Here is a 20,905-nt window from a genome sequence, read left to right as displayed (position 1 = left end):
TGGAAGAGGAAGCACCGGTTGGATTATATGGATTAAGCAGCGGATGACTAAGTAAAATTATCATTGCATTCAGGCATTGTGCTTGGTTTATCAGTGTACGGCTTGGTGACACATTCCCTTTAAAAGGGTTTCCCACGGTATTATTTTTAGTTTAAAAGGGACACAGTGGGTTACAAGTAAAAATACGCATTAGGCTTAACGCACATGACTGTAAGCCGCAGTTCCACAAAATACAGAAACCTTCTAAATGCAATCCGAGTTCTTCTCAGTCCCATTAACAGAAATGGCTATGCTTGTCTGCACGTTCTATAATCTGCGGGACGGACATACGGATACAGCCAGCACACCGACGACATCGAAATGAGTGGGTCTGTGTGCAATGCGCAAAAATAGCGGAACCAAAACACAGTCGTGTGCACGAGGCCTTACTGACCTCACCGATCTCCGTCACGATGCTGCTCTGGTCTCTGCTGCTCTCCACTTCCTGGTCACATGCTCAACAAACAGGAAGTGCCTTGCACTGCCCACTCAGCCAGTCACTGGTCAAAGCATGGTCACTGCTGCCGGCAGTGCCGAATACTCAGGATATGGACATATTAAACTGACCATGGAGGAGATTTTCTTCACTTTTATTGAAATGTAATAGTATATACAAAATGCTGAGCCGCGCATGTTCAGGGAAAGTCGCTGTACGGTAATTTGAATGGGTACAAAGCTGTGTAACGGGAATCTTGCCACAGTAATTTTTCTTCCAGGAAATCCACAGCTCCGATAGTCAGCAGGATGGTATCGTGCTTCAGCATGCTGTAGACGTTCATACCTGGCTCAGAGAAAAGCAGAAATGTCATGAAGAAATCACCGCCTTCAGACGACCTTGATTTGTGTGCGCCCTCCTGCCTCTTTTACCACAAACATTATAGAAGCGGTAGCACTGCATCACAATTAGGGAGCTCTCATTTGCAGTGGGCGGAGCTGTAAACTGCCGAAACAGCAGATCTGCGGGGGGCAGCGTGTCGGACCCCTGCTGATCAGATAGTGATGCCCTGTCCTGAGGATAAGTCATCACTTGGTAACAGTTGGAATACCCCTTTAAAATTTTTTATAAAATACAAAACGCTGATAATAGAGACACTAAATTGTTACCTATGGCTGGAATTAGATTTATTTTCTTTGAGTCGACTGTTGCACTGAAAATATTTTCCGGCATGTCTTCATTGCTGTGAAAAGGACATCAGTAAAAACATTTTTTTTAATTAAACTTCCCACACACCACCTTTACTAGTAGTTTACCAAAATGTGGAAAATTCATATATGTTCTCTAATATGCATTTTACTCATTTTGGTCTAAAAATCTCTTTTTTTCCAGTCAGTCTTTATTAATATTATTTTTAGCCGTTTCTGAGATAAAGGGTTAAAAAATCAGTCTGCAGGCTGTCAGTTTCTGTTATCTTTGAATCCTGTCATTTGACAGCTCCTGTATAGCTCATATCTCTGATCTCCTGAGCACTTATTTAAGCCATATGCTTATTAGTTTGATAAGAATAGAGCTATTATGAGGGTTTCTGAGGTCAGAGCTACACGTGAGCTGTCAGATGACGGGATTCAAGACACATCAGACTGACAGCTTGCAAACAAACAGATTTTTAACCCAAATGAAAAAAAAATGATTTGTAGCCCAAAGAGAGTAAAATGCAATCAATATAAAATTGTCCCAAAAGTGTCCATAGTTTTTTTGTAAATTAAAAAATCCCGAAAGATTTAGAAGGCATAAACAACGCTTTATGAATAGTAACTACTGACATTTGTATATGTTAATTATTCAAATAAGAATATCAGTATCATGTATCTGTATATCATGGACACGGCTATTGCCTGGCTGTGCCCGTATTGCTGCCCACAAACAGAGGGCCCGCAATATGTGGGCACCATCCGCGTGCTCATCGCATCACAGATACGGACCATTTTCCTTTTTTTTTTTGCGGTGCGGACAGATCACGGACCCATTCAAGTTAAATGCGTCTGGATCCATCTGTGGCATCCGCACAGATGTTGCCTGTGCATTGGGGACCGCAAAATGCGGTCCTCAATACATGGAACGGTCGAGCAACGGCCGCGTGCATGAGCCCTTAGGTCTCTTTTCCACATCAGTAAATAACGGACGTGTGCTGGCTGTTGTCCACACGGACAGCTAATGCACCCATTGACTTTAATGGATTCACACATCAGCGGTTTTCCACGGAGACTGTTTTGTCTGTGTCACGCACATTATGGTCTATGGGTCTGTGAAAACCACGGACACAAGACAGATCCCATCCGTGTTTGCTCCATGGATCGTTGTTAGGAGAGGATCTGGAAAGTAATTTTCAGCCTAGCAGTGTGCTAGAAATATGGATACCACACGGAGGGCAAAATACAGACACATGGACTAAACATGAATACTTCATGGATAAACCACTCGCCATCGGATGTGATCACTGATACGGATGTGTGAAAGAGGGCTAAGCGTAGTCTTTACAATAATTTATAAGAAATCATTTATTTATTTTTGCTTAAAATAGGAAAAAAAATTGACAAAAACAGTCAAACTATAATTATTAATACAGTCACAGGGTTTGGGCCAAATAATTATCAGCCACCACTAGGGGGAGCGTGATCAATGAATAAACCGTATATAGTTAGCTCCCTCTAGTGGTGGCAGCAGGTATCTGGACTTGTATCATTTAGCTATGACTAGGGCAGGAGATTAGGCGCTTTAAATCAGAAAACCTGAGCTCCAACTTCAATAAAGATGTTATCAGATGAATCAGCAGAGTTTTATTTGTATTTTTTAGAGGACAGTCACTTATTAACGCTCTGCTACTTACACATCAACGATCAGAACCGACTCCCCCCAGTGACGCTGATTAAAGAGATCCACGAGGTACTGAGGGTCTGGGGAGGGAATCTCGATGGAGTCAATAATGTGAAGGTCATTCTGTCAGATGAAAGGGGCATTAATCAGTTAATAAGCACAAGAATCACTAATGGTTAAACTGTCTTTTCCAAATAGAAAAAAAAAAGAGAATGTACTGCTGGAAACTGCTCTGTCTCCTCCTGACCACCCGCAGCCATGGTCATGTGTCAGCTAAAGATGTCAATATTATTACACTTAAAGGGGTTGTCGAACGAAAAATATTCTGTATTTTTACAACCAGCCCCTGGATCTGAATACTTTTGTAATTGTGTGCAATTAAAAATTCAGTATAGCCGATGAGTTATTCACTGAAATCTATCTGTATAGCGCCACCTGCTGTTCTTTTCCTCATATTTCTGTCCACCTTGCTAAGGTGAACGCACATGCTCAATTCAATCCTTTACTTGACACCAGCCATATCTACTGTTAGAAGCTGTGGCAGTTGCAAAGAGAGAGCTGCAACACAAGGATACTCCCGCTTAGGGTCCATTCATACGTCCGTAGTGTATTGCGGACCCGCAATACACCCGGCCGGCACCCCCATAGAACTGCCTATTTGTTCTATTTTTTTCGGGAGCGGCAGACCAGCAGATAGGGGTCCGAGCTCCGGAAATGCGGATGCGGACAGCACTGTGCTGTTCGTATCTCTTCCGGTCCCATAGAGAATGAATGTGGAACGGATCCGGACACATTCTACGGATGTGTGAATGGACCCCAAGAAAGACACAATCCCTTGCGCTGTGATAGGGAGAGAGCTGCAGCAGAAAGGACACTCCCCCTGAAAGGCTAGCTTGAAATACAGAGAGATTGTTGTGCACTATATGACGTCAGTTTTTTTTGTTTTTACATTAAAAGGGTTTGGCCACTTTGTGTATACTTATTACTACTGAGAGGCAGGGAAAAATTTTAATGACTAACATATGTCCTGCCGCAGGCAGGGTCTTCACAGGAGCATAGCTGTGGCAGCCTGGGAACCTTCCGAGGGACTGAGTCTCCCTGAGGAATGAACGGCTTCCCCAACTGCTGCTAGGGAGAGCCGTTCCAGACCCTGAAGCACAGTGCTCCTGGTTCAATGTCTGCGATTAGGGTTATTGCCAATCGGAGACATTAGCTTCAAGTGTCTGCTGGGTGAAGCCCTAGCTTGAATAATGGCGGCTGTGTGCGTCTATGTGGGGACATAATACAAGCTGCACACATCCCTGTGATCACATGACCAGGACAGATTACTATCCCCCTAGAAGTAAACTATTAAAGGTTCCTATTGAATGACAGCAAGCAGAGATCTTGAAAATCACAAGGAATTGATAAAGAAAGTATGTTTAAAATCGGTCTAACTTTTATTTGTCTAGATTTATAGGAAAGTGTCAGATTTATACAGGCAGCGGACAGACGGACGGACGCAGGCAGCGGTGGAGTGTCCGTCACGTACAACTATATACATCCGCAGTGTGTCGGGTATATACATGGATACTGCACCTGGGCGAGCTTGGTGGTGAGTGCAGTCTTCAGGCCCAGAGCACGGACCTTCATGGGTAACATGTAATAGTAGCTGGTAGGGCCGCGGGGACCGTGAGCTACTCCACCTATCAGGCGAACAGAGAGACGACACGACTGAAAATACGGATGATGTAAATTGCTGAGTATATTCAAAACACATAAGTTTTTACTAAATGACAACAAGCAGAGATCTTGACTGTGGAACACAGCACTCACCTCCTCTCCACAGAGGAGACCTGATGCTTCCCTGTCGTGCTCGCCCCGTGCCCTTCTGTGCCCAGGGCTTCCGCCCTCCTCCTCTCACCTCTGCTCGAGTCTTCGTCTTGGCGTAACTCTGAAACAACATCGGTGTAGAATATCAGCCTCTAGGACAGCGGCGGAGCTCACCCTGCCGATCCCGGACACCCTCCATACAAACTTATAACTAATACGTACTGAGGAGAGGAGGAGGTATAAGTACTTCTGCCAGATCCTCCCGCTCACGTCAGGACAGAATATGACATGAGGGAAGAGGGGGCAAACGAGACCCCACCCTACGAGGGGGCAAACGAGACCCCACCGTATACGGGGGTTTAAAAGTAATATCAGGAAGTATTACTTTACTGAGAGAGTAGTGGATGCATGGAATAGCCTTCCTGCAGAAGTGGTAGCTGCAAATACAGTGAAGGAGTTTAAAGGGAACCTGTCATGTGGATATTTGATTATAATCTAACTAATTATATACAATCATTAACTACTAAAAAGTGCCTTAGATGTATTCACTTACTGGTGTGACAGATGGTTACCTCATAATATACACACAAAGATGCCGCATGCTAATGAGCTGATTTGAGTCCAGTGTGATGTCATTGAGTCTAGCGTATATTTAATTCAGAGCTATAGCCACTCCCCTGCCCACTAGCTGCTGATTCATATGGAAAAAACTGTCAATCAGCAGCAGGTGGGTGGGGAGGGTCAGGAGCTCATAAATATTCATGACTCATCATTATCAGCTGGAGATTTTCAATACAAGATGTTGGCAGATTGACTGGGTCAATTAATAAAAAAGTGACCCAGCATTTTGCTAAGAGAATCAGTCACTTATTTTTGTTGCCCTTAGTTAGGACACCATAAAACTGGTGACAGGTTCCCTTTAAGCATGCATGGGATAGGCATAAGGCCATCCTTCATATAAGATAGGGCCAGGGGCTATCCATAGTATTCAGTATATTGGGCAGACTAGATGGGCCAAATGGTTCTTATCTGCCGACACATTCTATGTTTCTATGTATATGGGACACGAGACCACACTGTATACTTTGGGGTAGCAATGTATGTTGTGTGGCTCGGCCTTGATGAGGTAGAAGCGGGTACTTACAATTCTTTTGAAGTTTCGCTGCCAGGTTATCACTTGGTGAAGTATATCAATCCTGTAAGGACAGAGCAAAAACACATCACCCACAGGAAGTATGCCCCCTACTGGTCACATGAAGGTGATGGATGGCGGCCTAGAGGACACGACCATGAGACAAGGCCCACTAAGAACTAAGCTTTCACCCTGGACAGTCATGTTTCCATACAATACCCCACAGTCACCCCAAGACATGTGCCGAGTTCATGATGTCAGCACCACTAGGGGGCGCTCACTGCACATGAATGCATACAGCTCCCATTGAAATCAATGTCTGAAATTGTGGGTCTGGGGAATGAGGCCTCTTGCTGAGAACACCAAGCTGACATCTGGGGAGTTTTACAGGCCCCACCCATACAGGTTTACATGTAATGTATAGATCTCACCTGGGGGGGACATCAAACACATCGGGGTGCAGCTGGACCAGGCTCTTTGGTTCATCCTCCTGTTCATTCAGCGTTTCCAACCAGACTGTCTGGGCAGATAGGTGAGGGGGCACTGGAATCTTACACACTCGCACCACGGGCCGAGAGAGGTCCACCGGGGTGCGCTGGACTGGATGGTAGAGAAAAACAGCAGGAAGGGTTAAGATCTGTGACATATATATATATATATATATCCAATAATCAGAAGTTACAATTAGAGAACCTATCACCACCGTCAGGCGCCATGTTCTCACCAGCGGCCACAAGTGGCAGCGGGGATGAGAGCCAAGGGAGAGCGCTGGGAGGACTCTGCCATAGAGATGACTTCCAGCTAACTAGACAGTCTCCTATTTGAAACCATAGAGCACAGCTATGATGTCCAGAGTGTATGGATATCTTCAATGGCTCTGCTATGACAGCCACACAGCGATCCCTGCAGCTGCGCCGGTAAGTGGGGGGTCATAATCTGCTCATTACTGGGTAGATGTATAAAAGACTCCGTTTAACAGCACGCCATCTACGTGTCTGTACTGAGTGATGGTAATGCAGCACGGCACGCCATCTTTGTGTCTGTACCGAGCGATGGTAACGCAGCACGGCTCGCCATCTCCGTGTCTGTACAGAGCGATGGTAAAGCAGCACGGCACGCCATCTTTGTGTCTGTACCGAGCGATGGTAACGCAGCACGGCACGCCATCTCCGTGTCTGTACTGAGTGATGGTAACGCAGCACGGCACGCCATCTCAGTGTCTGTACCGAGCGATGGTAACGCAGCACGGCACGCCATCTCAGTGTCTGTACCGAGCGATGGTAACACAGCACGGCACGCCATCTCCGTGTCTGTACTAAGCGATGGTAACGCAGCACGGCACGCCATCTCCGTGTCTGTACCGAGTGATGGTAACGCAGCACGGCACGCCATCTCCATGTCTGTACCGAGCGATGGTAACGCAGCACGGCACGTCATCTCCGTGTCTGTACCGAGCGATGGTAACGCAGCACTGCACGCCATCTCCGTGTCTGTACTGAGCGATGGTAACGCAGCACGGCACGCCATCTCCGTGTCTGTACTGAGCGATGGTAACGCAGCACGGCACGCCATCTCCGTGTCTGTACTGAGCGATGGTAACGCAGCACCGCATGCCATCTCCGTGTCTGTACCGAGCGATGGTAACGCAGCACGGCATGCCATCTCCGTGTCTGTACTGAGCGATGGTAACGCAGCACGGCATGCCATCTCCGTGTCTGTACTGAGCGATGGTAACGCAGCACGGCACGCCATCTCAGTGTCTGTACCGAGCGATGGTAACGCAGCACGGCACGCCATCTCCGTGTCTGTACTGAGCGATGGTAACGCAGCACGGCATGCTGGGACAACATCTCAGCCTTTATGATGCCCCTGCAGATCCTCTGAAGCATAGAAATCAGTGTAAAAGTTCTGTTAGTCCGACATTATTGGACTGTCCTACAAATCTCACAAAAATCAATAAGCAGGAGGCACGCTGAATGTATAGGGCCTCACAGCAAAACTCTGAATAGCGCCCAGTCCCCCTCCCCAACTGTGATTGGTGGGAGTCATACGAGTGTCACGGACCTACCCTATGGCTGGGATTAAGGAGGCTGCTGGGGTGAGAGCAGCGGGGGAAGAGCGCGGGGATTAAGGAGGCTGCTGGGGTGAGAGCGCCGGGGGAAGAGCGCGGGGATTAAGGAGGCTGCTGGGGTGAGAGCGCCGGGGGAAGAGCGCGGGGATTAAGGAGGCTGCTGGGGTGAGAGCGCCGGGGGAAGAGCGCGGGGATTAAGGAGGCTGCTGGGGTGAGAGCGCGGGGATTAAGGAGGCTGCTGGGGTGAGAGCGCGGGGATTAAGGAGGCTGCTGGGGTGAGAGCGCGGGGATTAAGGAGGCTGCTGGGGTGAGAGCGCGGGGATTAAGGAGGCTGCTGGGGTGAGAGCGCGGGGATTAAGGAGGCTGCTGGGGTGAGAGCGCGGGGATTAAGGAGGCTGCTGGGGTGAGAGCGCGGGGATTAAGGAGGCTGCTGGGGTGAGAGCGCGGGGATTAAGGAGGCTGCTGGGGTGAGAGCGCGGGGATTAAGGAGGCTGCTGGGGTGAGAGCGCGGGGATTAAGGAGGCTGCTGGGGTGAGAGCGCGGGGATTAAGGAGGCTGCTGGGGTGAGAGCGCGGGGATTAAGGAGGCTGCTGGGGTGAGAGCGCGGGGATTAAGGAGGCTGCTGGGGTGAGAGCGCGGGGATTAAGGAGGCTGCTGGGGTGAGAGCGCGGGGATTAAGGAGGCTGCTGGGGTGAGAGCGCGGGGATTAAGGAGGCTGCTGGGGTGAGAGCGCGGGGATTAAGGAGGCTGCTGGGGTGAGAGCGCGGGGATTAAGGAGGCTGCTGGGGTGAGAGCGCGGGGATTAAGGAGGCTGCTGGGGTAGAGCGCGGGGATTAAGGAGGCTGCTGGGGTGAGAGCGCGGGATTAAGGAGGCTGCTGGGGTGAGAGCGCGGGGATTAAGGAGGCTGCTGGGGTGAGAGCGCGGGGATGAAGGAGGGCTGCTGGGGTGAGAGCGCGGGGATTAAGGAGGCTGCTGGGGTAGAGCGCGGGGATTAAGGAGGCTGCTGGGGTGAGAGCGCGGGGATTAAGGAGGCTGCTGGGGGTGAGAGCGCGGGGATTAAGGAGGCTGCTGGGGTGAGAGCGCGGGGATTAAGGAGGCTGCTGGGGTGAGAGCGCGGGGATTAAGGAGGCTGCTGGGGTGAGAGCGCGGGGATTAAGGAGGCTGCTGGGGTGAGAGCGCGGGATTAAGGAGGCTGCTGGGTGACTGGGGTGAGAGCGCGGGGATTAAGGAGGCTGCTGGGGTGAGAGCGCGGGGATTAAGGAGGCTGCTGGGGTGAGAGCGCGGGGATTAAGGAGGCTGCTGGGGTGAGAGCGCGGGGATTAAGGAGGCTGCTGGGGTGAGAGCGCGGGGATTAAGGAGGCTGCTGGGGTGAGAGCGCGGGGATTAAGGAGGCTGCTGGGGTGAGAGCGCGGGGATTAAGGAGGCTGCTGGGGTGAGAGCGCGGGGATTAAGGAGGCTGCTGGGGTGAGAGCGCGGGGATTAAGGAGGCTGCTGGGGTGAGAGCGCGGGGATTAAGGAGGCTGCTGGGGTGAGAGCGCGGGGATTAAGGAGGCTGCTGGGGTGAGAGCGCGGGGATTAAGGAGGCTGCTGGGGTGAGAGCGCGGGGATTAAGGAGGCTGCTGGGGTGAGAGCGCGGGGATTAAGGAGGCTGCTGGGGTGAGAGCGCGGGGATTAAGGAGGCTGCTGGGGTGAGAGCGCGGGGATTAAGGAGGCTGCTGGGGTGAGAGCGCGGGGATTAAGGAGGCTGCTGGGGTGAGAGCGCGGGGATTAAGGAGGCTGCTGGGGTGAGAGCGCGGGGATTAAGGAGGCTGCTGGGGTGAGAGCGCGGGGATTAAGGAGGCTGCTGGGGTGAGAGCGCGGGGATTAAGGAGGCTGCTGGGTGAGAGCGCGGGGATTAAGGAGGCTGCTGGGGTGAGAGCGCGGGGATTAAGGAGGCTGCTGGGGTGAGAGCGCGGGGATTAAGGAGGCTGCTGGGGTGAGAGCGCGGGGATTAAGGAGGCTGCTGGGGTGAGAGCGCGGGGATTAAGGAGGCTGCTGGGGTGAGAGCGCGGGGATTAAGGAGGCTGCTGGGGTGAGAGCGCGGGGATTAAGGAGGCTGCTGGGGTGAGAGCGCGGGGATTAAGGAGGCTGCTGGGGTGAGAGCGCGGGGATTAAGGAGGCTGCTGGGGTGAGAGCGCGGGGATTAAGGAGGCTGCTGGGGTGAGAGCGCGGGGATTAAGGAGGCTGCTGGGGTGAGAGCGCGGGGATTAAGGAGGCTGCTGGGGTGAGAGCGCGGGGATTAAGGAGGCTGCTGGGGTGAGAGCGCGGGGATTAAGGAGGCTGCTGGGGTGAGAGCGCGGGGATTAAGGAGGCTGCTGGGGTGAGAGCGCGGGGATTAAGGAGGCTGCTGGGGTGAGAGCGCGGGGATTAAGGAGGCTGCTGGGGTGAGAGCGCAGGGATTAACCACCTCCGGACCGCCTAACGCAGATGTGCGGTCCGGAGGTGGGAGCGCTGCGCAGAGTCACGCATATACGCGTCATCCGACGCGAGTATGCGCCCGCGCGTGCGCACTTCGCGCCGGCATTTCGTTAAGGACCATTTCGTCAGCAACCTGCCAGCCAATGATCGTGGCTGGCAGGTTGCTGATTTTTTAAAAATCCAATCAAAGTGCCAGATAGCAGATCATATTTGTAAATATGATCTGTTATATGGCTGCCTGCTCCTCTGCTGGTTCTTTTCGTCGGTTGGATCCAGCAGAGGAGCAGGCTTCACAGTGAGTACACCAAACATCACACTTAGCCCCAGATCACCCCCCTGAACCCCAATTAACCCTTTGATCACCCCTTTGATCACCCCTGTCAATCACAAGTGAAAAGAAAAACGTGATCAGTGCAAACTGTCACTTTTTTTTTTCACTGTTATTGACTGTTAGGTTTTAGGGATAGTTTAGGTCCCTTGGTTAGGTAGTTTAGGGATCGGTTAGCGCCCAGCCCACCGCACCGCAGTCCGTTATTCGCTGATTAGCGTATCGCTAATCAGCATTTGTACTTTTATAGTATCTGGAAGTGATCAAAACTGATCACAGTCAGATCTATAATAGTACTAGTGTCACTTTAGTTCGCCCTCCACCCAAAACGCAGTGTTTGCCCGATCAGGCCTGATCGGTCGCCCACACGTGCGTTCGCCCACACCCGCCCCACCGCAGTGACAAAAAAAAAATTTTTTTTTGATCGCTGCACATTCACTTTACACGCACTGCGGCGATAAAAAAATCAGTTTTGATATTTTTTATCAACCGCAGCGGCCTCCGGTACTTCGCTAGCCTCCCCTTTGTAAGACAGGCTTGCTTTTTTTTTCTTGGGTAGTCTCAGGGAATACCCCTAAATTTAGTTGCCCACATGTCTAACAGGGGGTATTCCTCTGAAGAGGCCTACAGGCTTCTGACCCAGTCGGATGAGGAGTGGGAACCCTCATCTGATGAATCCAGCGGGTCAGAATACGAACCTGTAGAAAGCAGTGGCTCTCTGACCCAAAGTTCGGACGAGGAGGCTGAGGTCCCTGATACCACCAGGCGTACCCGGCCCCGTGTCGCTAGACCGCAGGTTGCGCAGGATCCGCTTCAAGAGCAGCAGAGTGGGGCTGGTGCTGTCGGATTACGTGGTGAGGCATACACCAGCAGCCCAGCCCTCCCTGGACCTAGTACCAGCACTGCCGTACAACCTGGTGAAGTAGCGAGCACCAGAAGGGCAGTTGAAGCTGGTACGGTGGCACGTGCAGTAGTGACCCCGTCGCAGCCACCGCAAAGACGTGCCCGTAGAGCCCCTAGAATCCCAGAGGTGCTGGCAAACCCTGATTGGCAGTCCCCAACTTCAGCCGCACCTGTAGTTTTCCCTTTCACCGCCCAGTCTGGAGTTCGGGTTGAGACAGCTCAGATCGGTTCGGCCCTGGGATTTTTTGAGCTGTTCTTGACTGCGGAGCTTTTAGACTTAGTTGTGGCAGAAACAAATCGGTATGCCACACAATTTATCACCGCTAACCCGGGAAGCTTTTATGCCCAGCCTTTCCGGTGGAAACCAGTCCAAGTTTCCGAAATTAAAACTTTTCTGGGCCTCCTCCTCAACATGGGCCTGACAAAAAAGCATGAATTGCGGTCATATTGGTCCACGAACCCGATTCATCACATGCCCATGTTCTCTGCTGCCATGTCCAGGGCACGATTTGAGGTCATCCTGCGTTTCCTGCACTTTAGTGACAACACCGCCTCCCGTCCCAGGGGCCACCCTGCTTTTGACCGGCTCCACAAAATTCGGCCCCTCATAGACCATTTCAACCTGAAATTTGCAGATATTTATACCCCAGAGCAAAACATCTGCGTAGACGAGTCCCTGATACATTTTACCGGGCGCCTTGGCTTCAAACAATACATCCCAAGCAAGCGCGCCCGGTATGGGGTCAAATTGTATAAGCTCTGTGAAAGGGCCACAGGCTATACCCACAAGTTTCGGGTCTATGAGGGAAAAGATCAGACCCTGGAGCCGGTCGGTTGCCCTGACTACCTGGGGAGCAGTGGGAAGACAGTTTGGGACTTGGTGTCACCCTTATTCGGCAAGGGGTACCATCTTTATGTGGACAATTTCTACACAAGTGTGGCCCTCTTTAGGCATTTGTTTCTAGAACGGATTGGCGCCTGTGGTACCGCGTGAACTAGTCGCGCGGGCTTCCCCCAACGGCTCGTTAGCACCCGTCTTGCAAGGGGGCAGAGGGCCGCACTGTGTAACGAAGAACTGCTCGCGGTGAAATGGAGAGACAAGCGTGACGTTTACATGCTCTCCTCCATTCACGCAGACACGACAATACAAATTGAGCGAGCAACCCGTGTCATTGAAAAGCCCCTCTCAGTCCACGACTATAACCTCCACATGGGAGGGGTGGACTTCAATGACCAGATGTTGTCTCCGTATTTAGTGTCCCGCCGCACCAGACGCTGGTATAAGAAGGTGTCTGTATATTTAATTCAATTGGCTCTGTACAATAGTTTTGTTCTCTACAGTAAGGCTGGGAGAACTGGATCCTTCCTCAAATTTCAGGAAGAGATCATCGAGAACCTCCTGTACCCAGGAGGTTCCGTGGCCCCATCCACCAGTGTAGTTAGCCGTCTACACGAGCGACATTTCCCCAATGTCGTTCCTGGTACCTCAACCCAACCGTCACCCCGAAAAAGATGTTGTGTCTGTAGCAGGAGTGGAATAAGGCGTGACACCCTGCTATTTCTGTCCTGACTGTCCTGACCACCCTGCCCTATGCTTTGGAGAGTGTTTCCGGAAGTACCACTCACAGGTACACTATTAGCATAGGGATCATCTCACCAGGATAGGCACACAGGGCTATTAGGGCCCATTCACTCACTGCTGCTGCAAACGTCTCCTTTCACATGGGACAAAGTGCATAACGCACTTCGCCACATCTTTGGGCGATTTGCGCTTTGCACATTGACCCATGGGGAAGGAGAGGTTTGTTCTATAAAGGTAAAAAAACAAAAAAAACAAAAAAAAAACACACCAGTAAGCAAACACGTTAATGTTCAGTTCAAAAAGTTCAAGTTACATGTTCTGTTGCAAAGTTAATAAAATTATTGCGTTGTGGCCTGGTTTTTTCTTTTTTGTTTTTTTGTCTTTTTACCTTCCAGGTGGACCAACCGATCGACTAGCTGCAGCACCGATGTGCATTCTGACAGAAGCATTGCGCTGCTGTCAGATTACACGCAAGTCGGTGTATGCGGCGCTGCAAGACGGGATTTTCTCCTCTGCAGTGACAGATACGTTTGCCGAGGCATATGAGCTGAGGAGGTGGCGGCGTTCCTATGCTTTGGCAAACACTTTGTATATATATATAAAAAAAAAATTAAAAAAAAAATCCCGGCAATGATTTATTCATCCACATCGATTGATGCGAATGGAGAAATCTGGTTTGCCAGGGCATACGAGCTAAGTGGGTATGGATGTAGGGCGGAGCTCCTATGTCCTGGCAGACGCCTTTCCCCTCCTTTTTTTTTTTTGGCAGAGATTTTTTCATCCACATTGATCGATGCGAATGAAGAAATCTGTGCCGTTCATTTTTTTCTTTCAGCCCAGAGGCTGAACGGAAAAAAAAATCTCATTACCTGTATGCTCAATATAAGGAGAATAGCAGAAACTCCTAATGCTGGCCATACATGTAATGATTGCGGAGACCCTCAAATGCCAGGGCAGTACAAACACCCCACAACTGACCCCATTTTGGAAAGAAGACACCCCAAGGTATTCGCTGAGGGGCATATTGAGTCCATGAAAGATTGAAATTTTTGTCCTAAGTTAGCGGAAAGTGAGACTTTGTGAGAAAAAACAAAAAAAAAATCAATTTCCGCTAACTTTTGCGAAAAAAATAAAATTTCTATGAACTTGCCAGGCCCCTCATTGGATACCTTGGGGTGTCTTCTTTCCAAAGTGGGGTCACATGTGGGGTATTTATACTGCCCTGGCTTTTTAGGGGCCCTAAAGCGTGAGAAGAAGTCTGGGATCCAAATGTCTAAAAATGCCCTCCTAAAAGGAATTTGGGCACCTTTGCGCATCTAGGCTGCAAAAAAGTGTCACACATCTGGTATCGCCGTACTCAGGAGAAGTTGGGCAATATGTTTTGGGGTGTCATTTTACATATACCCATGCTGGGTGAGAAAAATATCTTGGTCAAATGCCAACTTTGTATAAAAAAATGGGAAAAGTTGTCTTTTGCCAAGATATTTTTCTCACCCAGCATGGGTATATGTAAAATGACACCCCAAAACACATTCCCCAACTTCTCCTGAGTACAGCGATACCAGATGTGTGACACTTTTTTGCTGCCAAGGTGGGCAAAGGGGCACATATTCCAAAGTGCACCTTTTGGATTTCACCGGTCATTTTTTACACATTTTGATTGCAAAGTTCTTCTCACACATTTGGGGCCCTAAATTGCCAGGGCAGTATAACTACGCCACAAGTGACCCCATTTTGGAAAGAAGACACCCCAAGGTATTCCGTGAGGGGCATGGCGAGTTCCTAGAATTTTTTATTTTTTGTCGCAAGTTAGTGGAATATGAGACTTTGTAAGAAAAAAAATAAAAAATAAAATCATCATCATTTTCCGCTAACTTGTGACAAAAAATAAAAAGTTCTATGAACTCACTATGCCCATCAGCGAATACCTTAGGGTGTCTACTTTCCGAAATGGGGTCATTTGTGGGGGTTTTCTACTGTCTGGGCATTGTAGAACCTCAGGAATCATGACAGGTGCTCAGAAAGTCAGAGCTGCTTCAAAAAGCGGAAATTCACATTTTTGTACCATAGTTTGTAAATGCTATAACTTTTACCCAAACCATTTTTTTTTGCCCAAACATTTTTTTTTTATCAAAGACATGTAGAACAATAAATTTGGTGAAAAATTTATATATGGATGTCGTTTTTTTTGCAAAATTTTACAGCTGAAAGTGAAAAATTTCATTTTTTTGCAAAAAAATCGTTACATTTTGATTAATAACAAAAAAAGTAAAAATGTCAGCAGCAATGAAATACCACCAAATGAAAGCTCCATTAGTGAGAAGAAAAGGAGGTAAAATTCATTTGGGTGGTAAGTTGTATGACCGAGCAATAAACGGTGAAAGGAGTGTAGTGCCGAAGTGTAAAAAGTGCTCTGGTCATGAAAGGGGTTTCACCTAGCGGGGCTGAAGTGGTTAAGGAGGCTGCTGGGGTGAGAGCGCAGGGATTAAGGAGGCTGCTGGGGTGAGAGCGCAGGGATTAAGGAGGCTGCTGGGGTGAGAGCGCAGGGATTAAGGAGGCTGCTGGGGTGAGAGCGCAGGGATTAAGGAGGCTGCTGGGGTGAGAGCGCAGGGATTAAGGAGGCTGCTGGGGTGAGAGTGCAGGGATTAAGGAGGCTGCTGGGGTGAGAGCGCAGGGATTAAGGAGGCTGCTGGGGTGAGAGCGCAGGGATTAAGGAGGCTGCTGGGGTGAGAGCGCAGGGATTAAGGAGGCTGCTGGGGTGAGAGCGCAGGGATTAAGGAGGCTGCTGGGGTGAGAGCGCAGGGATTAAGGAGGCTGCTGGGGTGAGAGCGCAGGGATTAAGGAGGCTGCTGGGGTGAGAGCGCAGGGATTAAGGAGGCTGCTGGGGTGAGAGCGCAGGGATTAAGGAGGCTGCTGGGGTGAGAGCGCAGGGATTAAGGAGGCTGCTGGGGTGAGAGCGCAGGGATTAAGGAGGCTGCTGGGGTGAGAGCGCAGGGATTAAGGAGGCTGCTGGGGTGAGAGCGCCGGGGGAAGAGTGCGGGGATTAAGGAGGCTGCTGGGGTGAGGCAGGCTTTGTTTTTGTGTATATAGTTTATATGTATACATTTTTACATTTTTTGCACGGTATCGATTTGATATCGGGATATTTTACTTGGTATCAATAGCGGCACATCCCTCAGGCATACAATGTGGAATTCCTCGGCATCAGACAGGCCGGTCCTACCACGTACATTTGATGGGTCCGTCCTTTAATCCAGAAGGTAGAATGAGGTTGGGAGGAACGGCCGGCTCCGAGGAGAAAGACGAGAGGAGCTGCAGAGAAGACATGAATATCAGTATCACCCGGGCGGTGGAGGAGGGGCGACTACGTGACTAACATTGGCTGTAGTAACGGGACTAAGCACAAATATACAGCCTCAAAGCAGTGGTCGCCGACCTGAGGCAAAACTACAACTCCCAGCATGGCTGTCAGGACATGCTGAAAGTTGTAGTTTCACCACAGCTGGAGAACACCGACTTGATGTAACACAACCTCCAGCTGAGGTGAAACTACAACTCCCAGCATGACCTGACAGGTTTAAGCTTTCAGGGAATGCTGGGATTTGTAGTTGTAGAGATTCTCTATTACAGGACGATACCATTATTCTAAAGCTCAGGAGTTCGATTCCACTGTATAAAACAGGACTGTACCATTACACGGATAAAATACCGGTCAGCACCGCTCACCCTGATCCCGGGGCCCCTCCTCCCACAGGTCAGCAGGAGACCCCTCAGCATCATCCCGGGCTCGGCTACTCTCACATGTAAGCAGGAAGGTCACTGCACGGCATGACAAGATGACTTCCGGCGCGCGGGACGTGACGCTGAAGCCGCTACTGCCAGCACTATGGGAAAGACTATGCCCACAGCATGACGTCAACACGTTCTTGCGCATGCGCCTGCGGAAAAAAAAGGTGGTTTGAACAGAGTGAACTCTGGAGGGCGCTCTATCTGCAGACCCACTGTCATTTGTATGGGGCTAGTCCTTGGCGGGTGCTAGGACTGTAAGTCCTTTAATGGGAGGCAGTGCATATGGTATTATGAATCACTGTCTGTATTTTGGGGGCACTAGCTGTATGGCGTCATTTACAGTGAGATATCGGCACAGGATATGGCGCTATTTTAGAGGCACTGAGTGTACGGCACTATTACAGGGGACGCAGGATGGGTAATTTCAGGACGTGCTGGATCAACAAAGAGCCAAAGCTGTCCCTGCAGGAAACTCAGTCATGACCAGAAGAAGTTGTCATGGTGGTCAGGGCCAGATGGAGAAGAAGCTGGATAACATACATCTACAGTCAGAGATGTCACCTGTTTTTTTAGCCTACTTTCACACTAGCGTTAATATTTTCCGGTATTGAGATCCGTCATAGGGTCGCAATACTGAAAAAAAAAAAGCTTCTATTTTGTCCCCATTCATTGTCAATGGGGACAAAACGTAACTGAACAGAACAGAGAGCTCCAAAATGCATTCCGTTCCGTTCTCATACCAGAGAGCAGCATGCTGGGGTTTTCTTTCCGTCCTGGGATGCGGAGCAAAAAATCCGTCATGACCCACAATGCAAGTCAATGGGGACGGATCAGTTTTCTCTGACACAATAGAAAACGGATCCGTCCCCATTGACTTTCAATGGAGTTTATGACGGATCCGTCTTGGCTATGTTACAGATAATACAATCGGATCCGTTCATAACGGATGCAGACGGTTGTATTATCAGTAACGGAAGCGTTTTTGCTGAACCCTGCCGCCGGATCCAGTAAAAACGCAATCAGAGGTGTATTTATTATTCAGTCCTCGGCTTCTTTCACACTTACGGCACAGAAGTACTCCGGATCCGCCATAGCCGGATGTGCTGTGTGGCCGCAGGACCCCATAGACTATAATCGCATCCAGCGGGTATCCGGCCGACTCCCCATCAAAAATGGCGGGTTTCAGATGGACAGAAATCGCTGCGCACAACAGTTTTATGCTGGGGAGTGGCCAGATCCCCGCTGGTTCCCATTATAGTCAATAGGCTCCGGCCGTGAACGGCCATAGCCGGTTAGGCCGGATCCGGTGAGGCCACATAGCTTTAGCGCCTGTGTAAAACTAGCCTTAGGGTACGGCCATACCAAGAGGATCCACAGTGAAAAATCCACAACTTTTCTGGCCAAAATCCACACCAAATTGTGTGTGGGGGGGGGGGGAATCTGCGGCTGCGCTCCGCAACATAAACAGACACTCTGTGGATTTGAACTCCGAGCCACGTGTGAAGTTGCGTGTAGATTCAGGGGTGGACTCTGTGGCAGAGCGTGGATGAAATTTGTGACAGCCTCACCCGCTTCGCTGCTACTATAAAAGCTGCAGATTTTCTACACAAATCCCACCGCATAAAATGCGCCTGGTCACAGGATCGCAGGGAGAACAGTCCTGCAGGGACCAACGCACGGCTGGGTGTGTCACTGCAAAGGGACATACTTCCAGTATAAAATTGCATAATGTAAAAAAAAAAAATAATATTCCTAGATTCCCCCAGTGGTCTATTCTGAGCTTTGAAAATAAAATAAAAAATACCACCCCAAGCCCCCCAACCTCCCCCAAACCAATGTCATACTGCTAGCCTAGGCCAGCATAAACTGTAAATGTCACCGTGCTGCTCCCCACCTTGGTGGCCCCCATCTTCACCATCCACAGATGTGGATAAAAGAAATGGTGATGTGGCCACTAGAGGGCGGTGTATCCACGTATAAGAATTCTGTTTTCTTCTTGCTTTTTTGGGCCAACAGCTTGTAATTATATCATTTTAAATGTCTCCAAGAAATCATAAAAAAAATGCGCTGTCTATAGGTGGAATAAGGAAAAACTAAAGTGTAACTCCAGGATGAGCTGAAGATTTAGCTTTTACTCTGAGTACCCCAGTAATGCCCCTAGAATTCTTCTCCTGTCCCCACCACAGACCTCCCTCCCTCCACCCGATAAAGGACACAGTGACATGGTGTCCATAATGATGCAACAACCTGTAGCAGTTCGTGGATGGCGCATCAGAGGGAGGGGATCTTGGAAATGGTAGTTTTAGGGCACCGGGGAGTTGGAGAAAGGCTGAACCCCAAACTGAATTATTCTTTTTTTGGGGGGGGGGGGGATTGTATCAGGGGCGTAGCTATAGGCGGTGCAGAGGTAGCAGTCGCTACCGGGTCCAGGAGCCTGAGGGGGCCCATAGAGTCATAGACCCTTGTGCCGTTTAAGAAGACACAAGTATTATAGAAAGTGCATGTTGGTCAAGTTACACCTCTAGCTGGAGGGAAAGGGTTAGGTCAAGAATTTGGCTAGGGAGGAGGGGGCGCCATTTAATTTTTGCCTCAGGCAGCACGAAGGTATGTTCTTCCCTGCCCCAAGCTGAACTCTTGCACCAAAGCTCATAAGCTTTACGCCCCTGGTTTGTATTGTATACGTGTATTGGAGAGCTGGTAACTGCTGACCAGCGATGGGACCATAGGCTTATATCTCACCTCACCACCACTTACTTGAAGTTGGTAAGCCCTATGGTTATGTGGTTTCCTCATGAAGATGATCCTATCTCATTAAATACCTACCAACTGTCACAGACCAAAAATAGTTGGGTTCAATGTAATAAACAGCTGCTCTCCAACTGCAACTGCCAGGATCCAATACCGAAAAATCCAAAGATTCAATGTGGTCTTGAAGTCCTAAAACAGATTGGTCCTTAAATGAGTTCTCCATTTTGGAAAGTCCCTACTTATTTAAAAAAATGATCTCTTTAAGAAAAGTGTTCACATGCTGGGATGAACTTCATTCTGTGCTGAAACCTGGAAGCAAGTGTCCAGTTTCCCTGCAGCGCCACCACAGTCAATATTAAGCATTGCATAGTGTCCATTCTAATCAGTGGGTTGTCTCCATAATGTAGAACCTGTCAGGTCCTCCAAAGAGAGATGCTCTTTGTAACCACTCTCCAGTCTGCTGAAGAGATGAGAATCCCCCTCTAGTAGCTAATCCCACAATAGAGTGTTATAAAAAAAAGGGTCGTCTAAAGTGGACAACCCAGAAGGTTAGAGGGTATTTCCATCTGAGGTAGGATATATGCCATTACTTTGTGTCTAGTCCTACCTCTGACTCTGAGTCCCTCACTGACCCTAAGAATGAAGGGGCTGCATCGCTGGTTTAGCAATGTGGCCCCTGCAGGGTTCCTATTTGAAGTGATAGAGCCCACACTGCATCTTCCTGCATAGCTAGTGACCAGGAGTGCCGCTGTGCTGAAGGGTCTGCAGCACTAACCCAGCAATGTGAAGATCGATGTAGGTTCAAGAAGTTGAACCCCCCCCCACCCCTTTCATGAAGTGAGGGTGTATTCTAGTGATATACCATAACTATATAAGATACTCCTTTAATTTCTAACTAATTATTCTATCTTATAAGAGTCCACGATATGTCTAAAAGAACACGTAAGATTAGAAGAGGGGGCCTTCTCTATTTGCCACATTCTTAAGAGGTTTTTCTTTGGAAGATTATTTGCTGATCTGTTTTGTGCTAATTTTAACCGTGTTTACGGCCAGTAAAGTACCATTTTCCTCATTTTCAGGATGGACTCAACCACTGTCGCCTTTCTGTATACACAGGGGATGAAAGCCCCTTCTATTAGCACGCTGGGCCTTTAGCTATTTCACTGACCACAGCCTTGTGCTGACGTCATCAGACAGTACAGTAGACACTAGATACCAGCCATCTATCCTA

At 49.4% G+C, this 20,905-nt stretch overlaps 1 protein-coding gene across 1 annotated transcript; it reads right to left on the bottom strand.

Annotated features, from left to right (window-relative positions):
* Window positions 1-613: 613 nt before the first annotated feature.
* MRPL4 (mitochondrial ribosomal protein L4) lies at window positions 614-17,003 on the bottom strand. Its single transcript, XM_044278781.1, has 9 exons — window positions 16,864-17,003; window positions 16,368-16,449; window positions 6,227-6,395; window positions 5,808-5,859; window positions 4,667-4,784; window positions 4,430-4,536; window positions 2,865-2,974; window positions 1,144-1,217; window positions 614-820 (listed from the first exon to the last, which is right to left on the bottom strand). Exons 1-9 carry the CDS (start codon window positions 16,915-16,917, stop codon window positions 675-677), a joined length of 912 nt encoding a protein of 303 aa, XP_044134716.1. The 5' UTR covers window positions 16,918-17,003; the 3' UTR covers window positions 614-674.
* Between the last annotated feature and the right edge of the window lie 3,902 nt (window positions 17,004-20,905).

This window comes from Bufo gargarizans, chromosome 2, assembly GCF_014858855.1.
Source record: "Bufo gargarizans isolate SCDJY-AF-19 chromosome 2, ASM1485885v1, whole genome shotgun sequence".
Taxonomy (NCBI): domain Eukaryota; kingdom Metazoa; phylum Chordata; class Amphibia; order Anura; family Bufonidae; genus Bufo; species Bufo gargarizans.
This window is presented reverse-complemented; position numbering and strand designations above follow the sequence as displayed.

What these genes read in the sequence shown, in the direction of transcription:
- MRPL4 (XM_044278781.1), bottom strand. Translation starts at nt 16,917, where the DNA reads ATGATGCTGAGGGGTCTCCTGCTGACCTGTGGGAGGAGGGGCCCCGGG. An exon ending in AGCGAAACTTCAAAAGAATT is followed by an intron (nt 4,785 to 5,807) that starts GTAAGTACCCGC and finishes ATGTTGTTTCAG; the next exon opens with AGTTACGCCAAGACGAAGAC. An exon ending in AAATCTAATTCCAGCCATAG is followed by an intron (nt 821 to 1,143) that starts GTAACAATTTAG and finishes TCTCTGAGCCAG; the next exon opens with GTATGAACGTCTACAGCATG.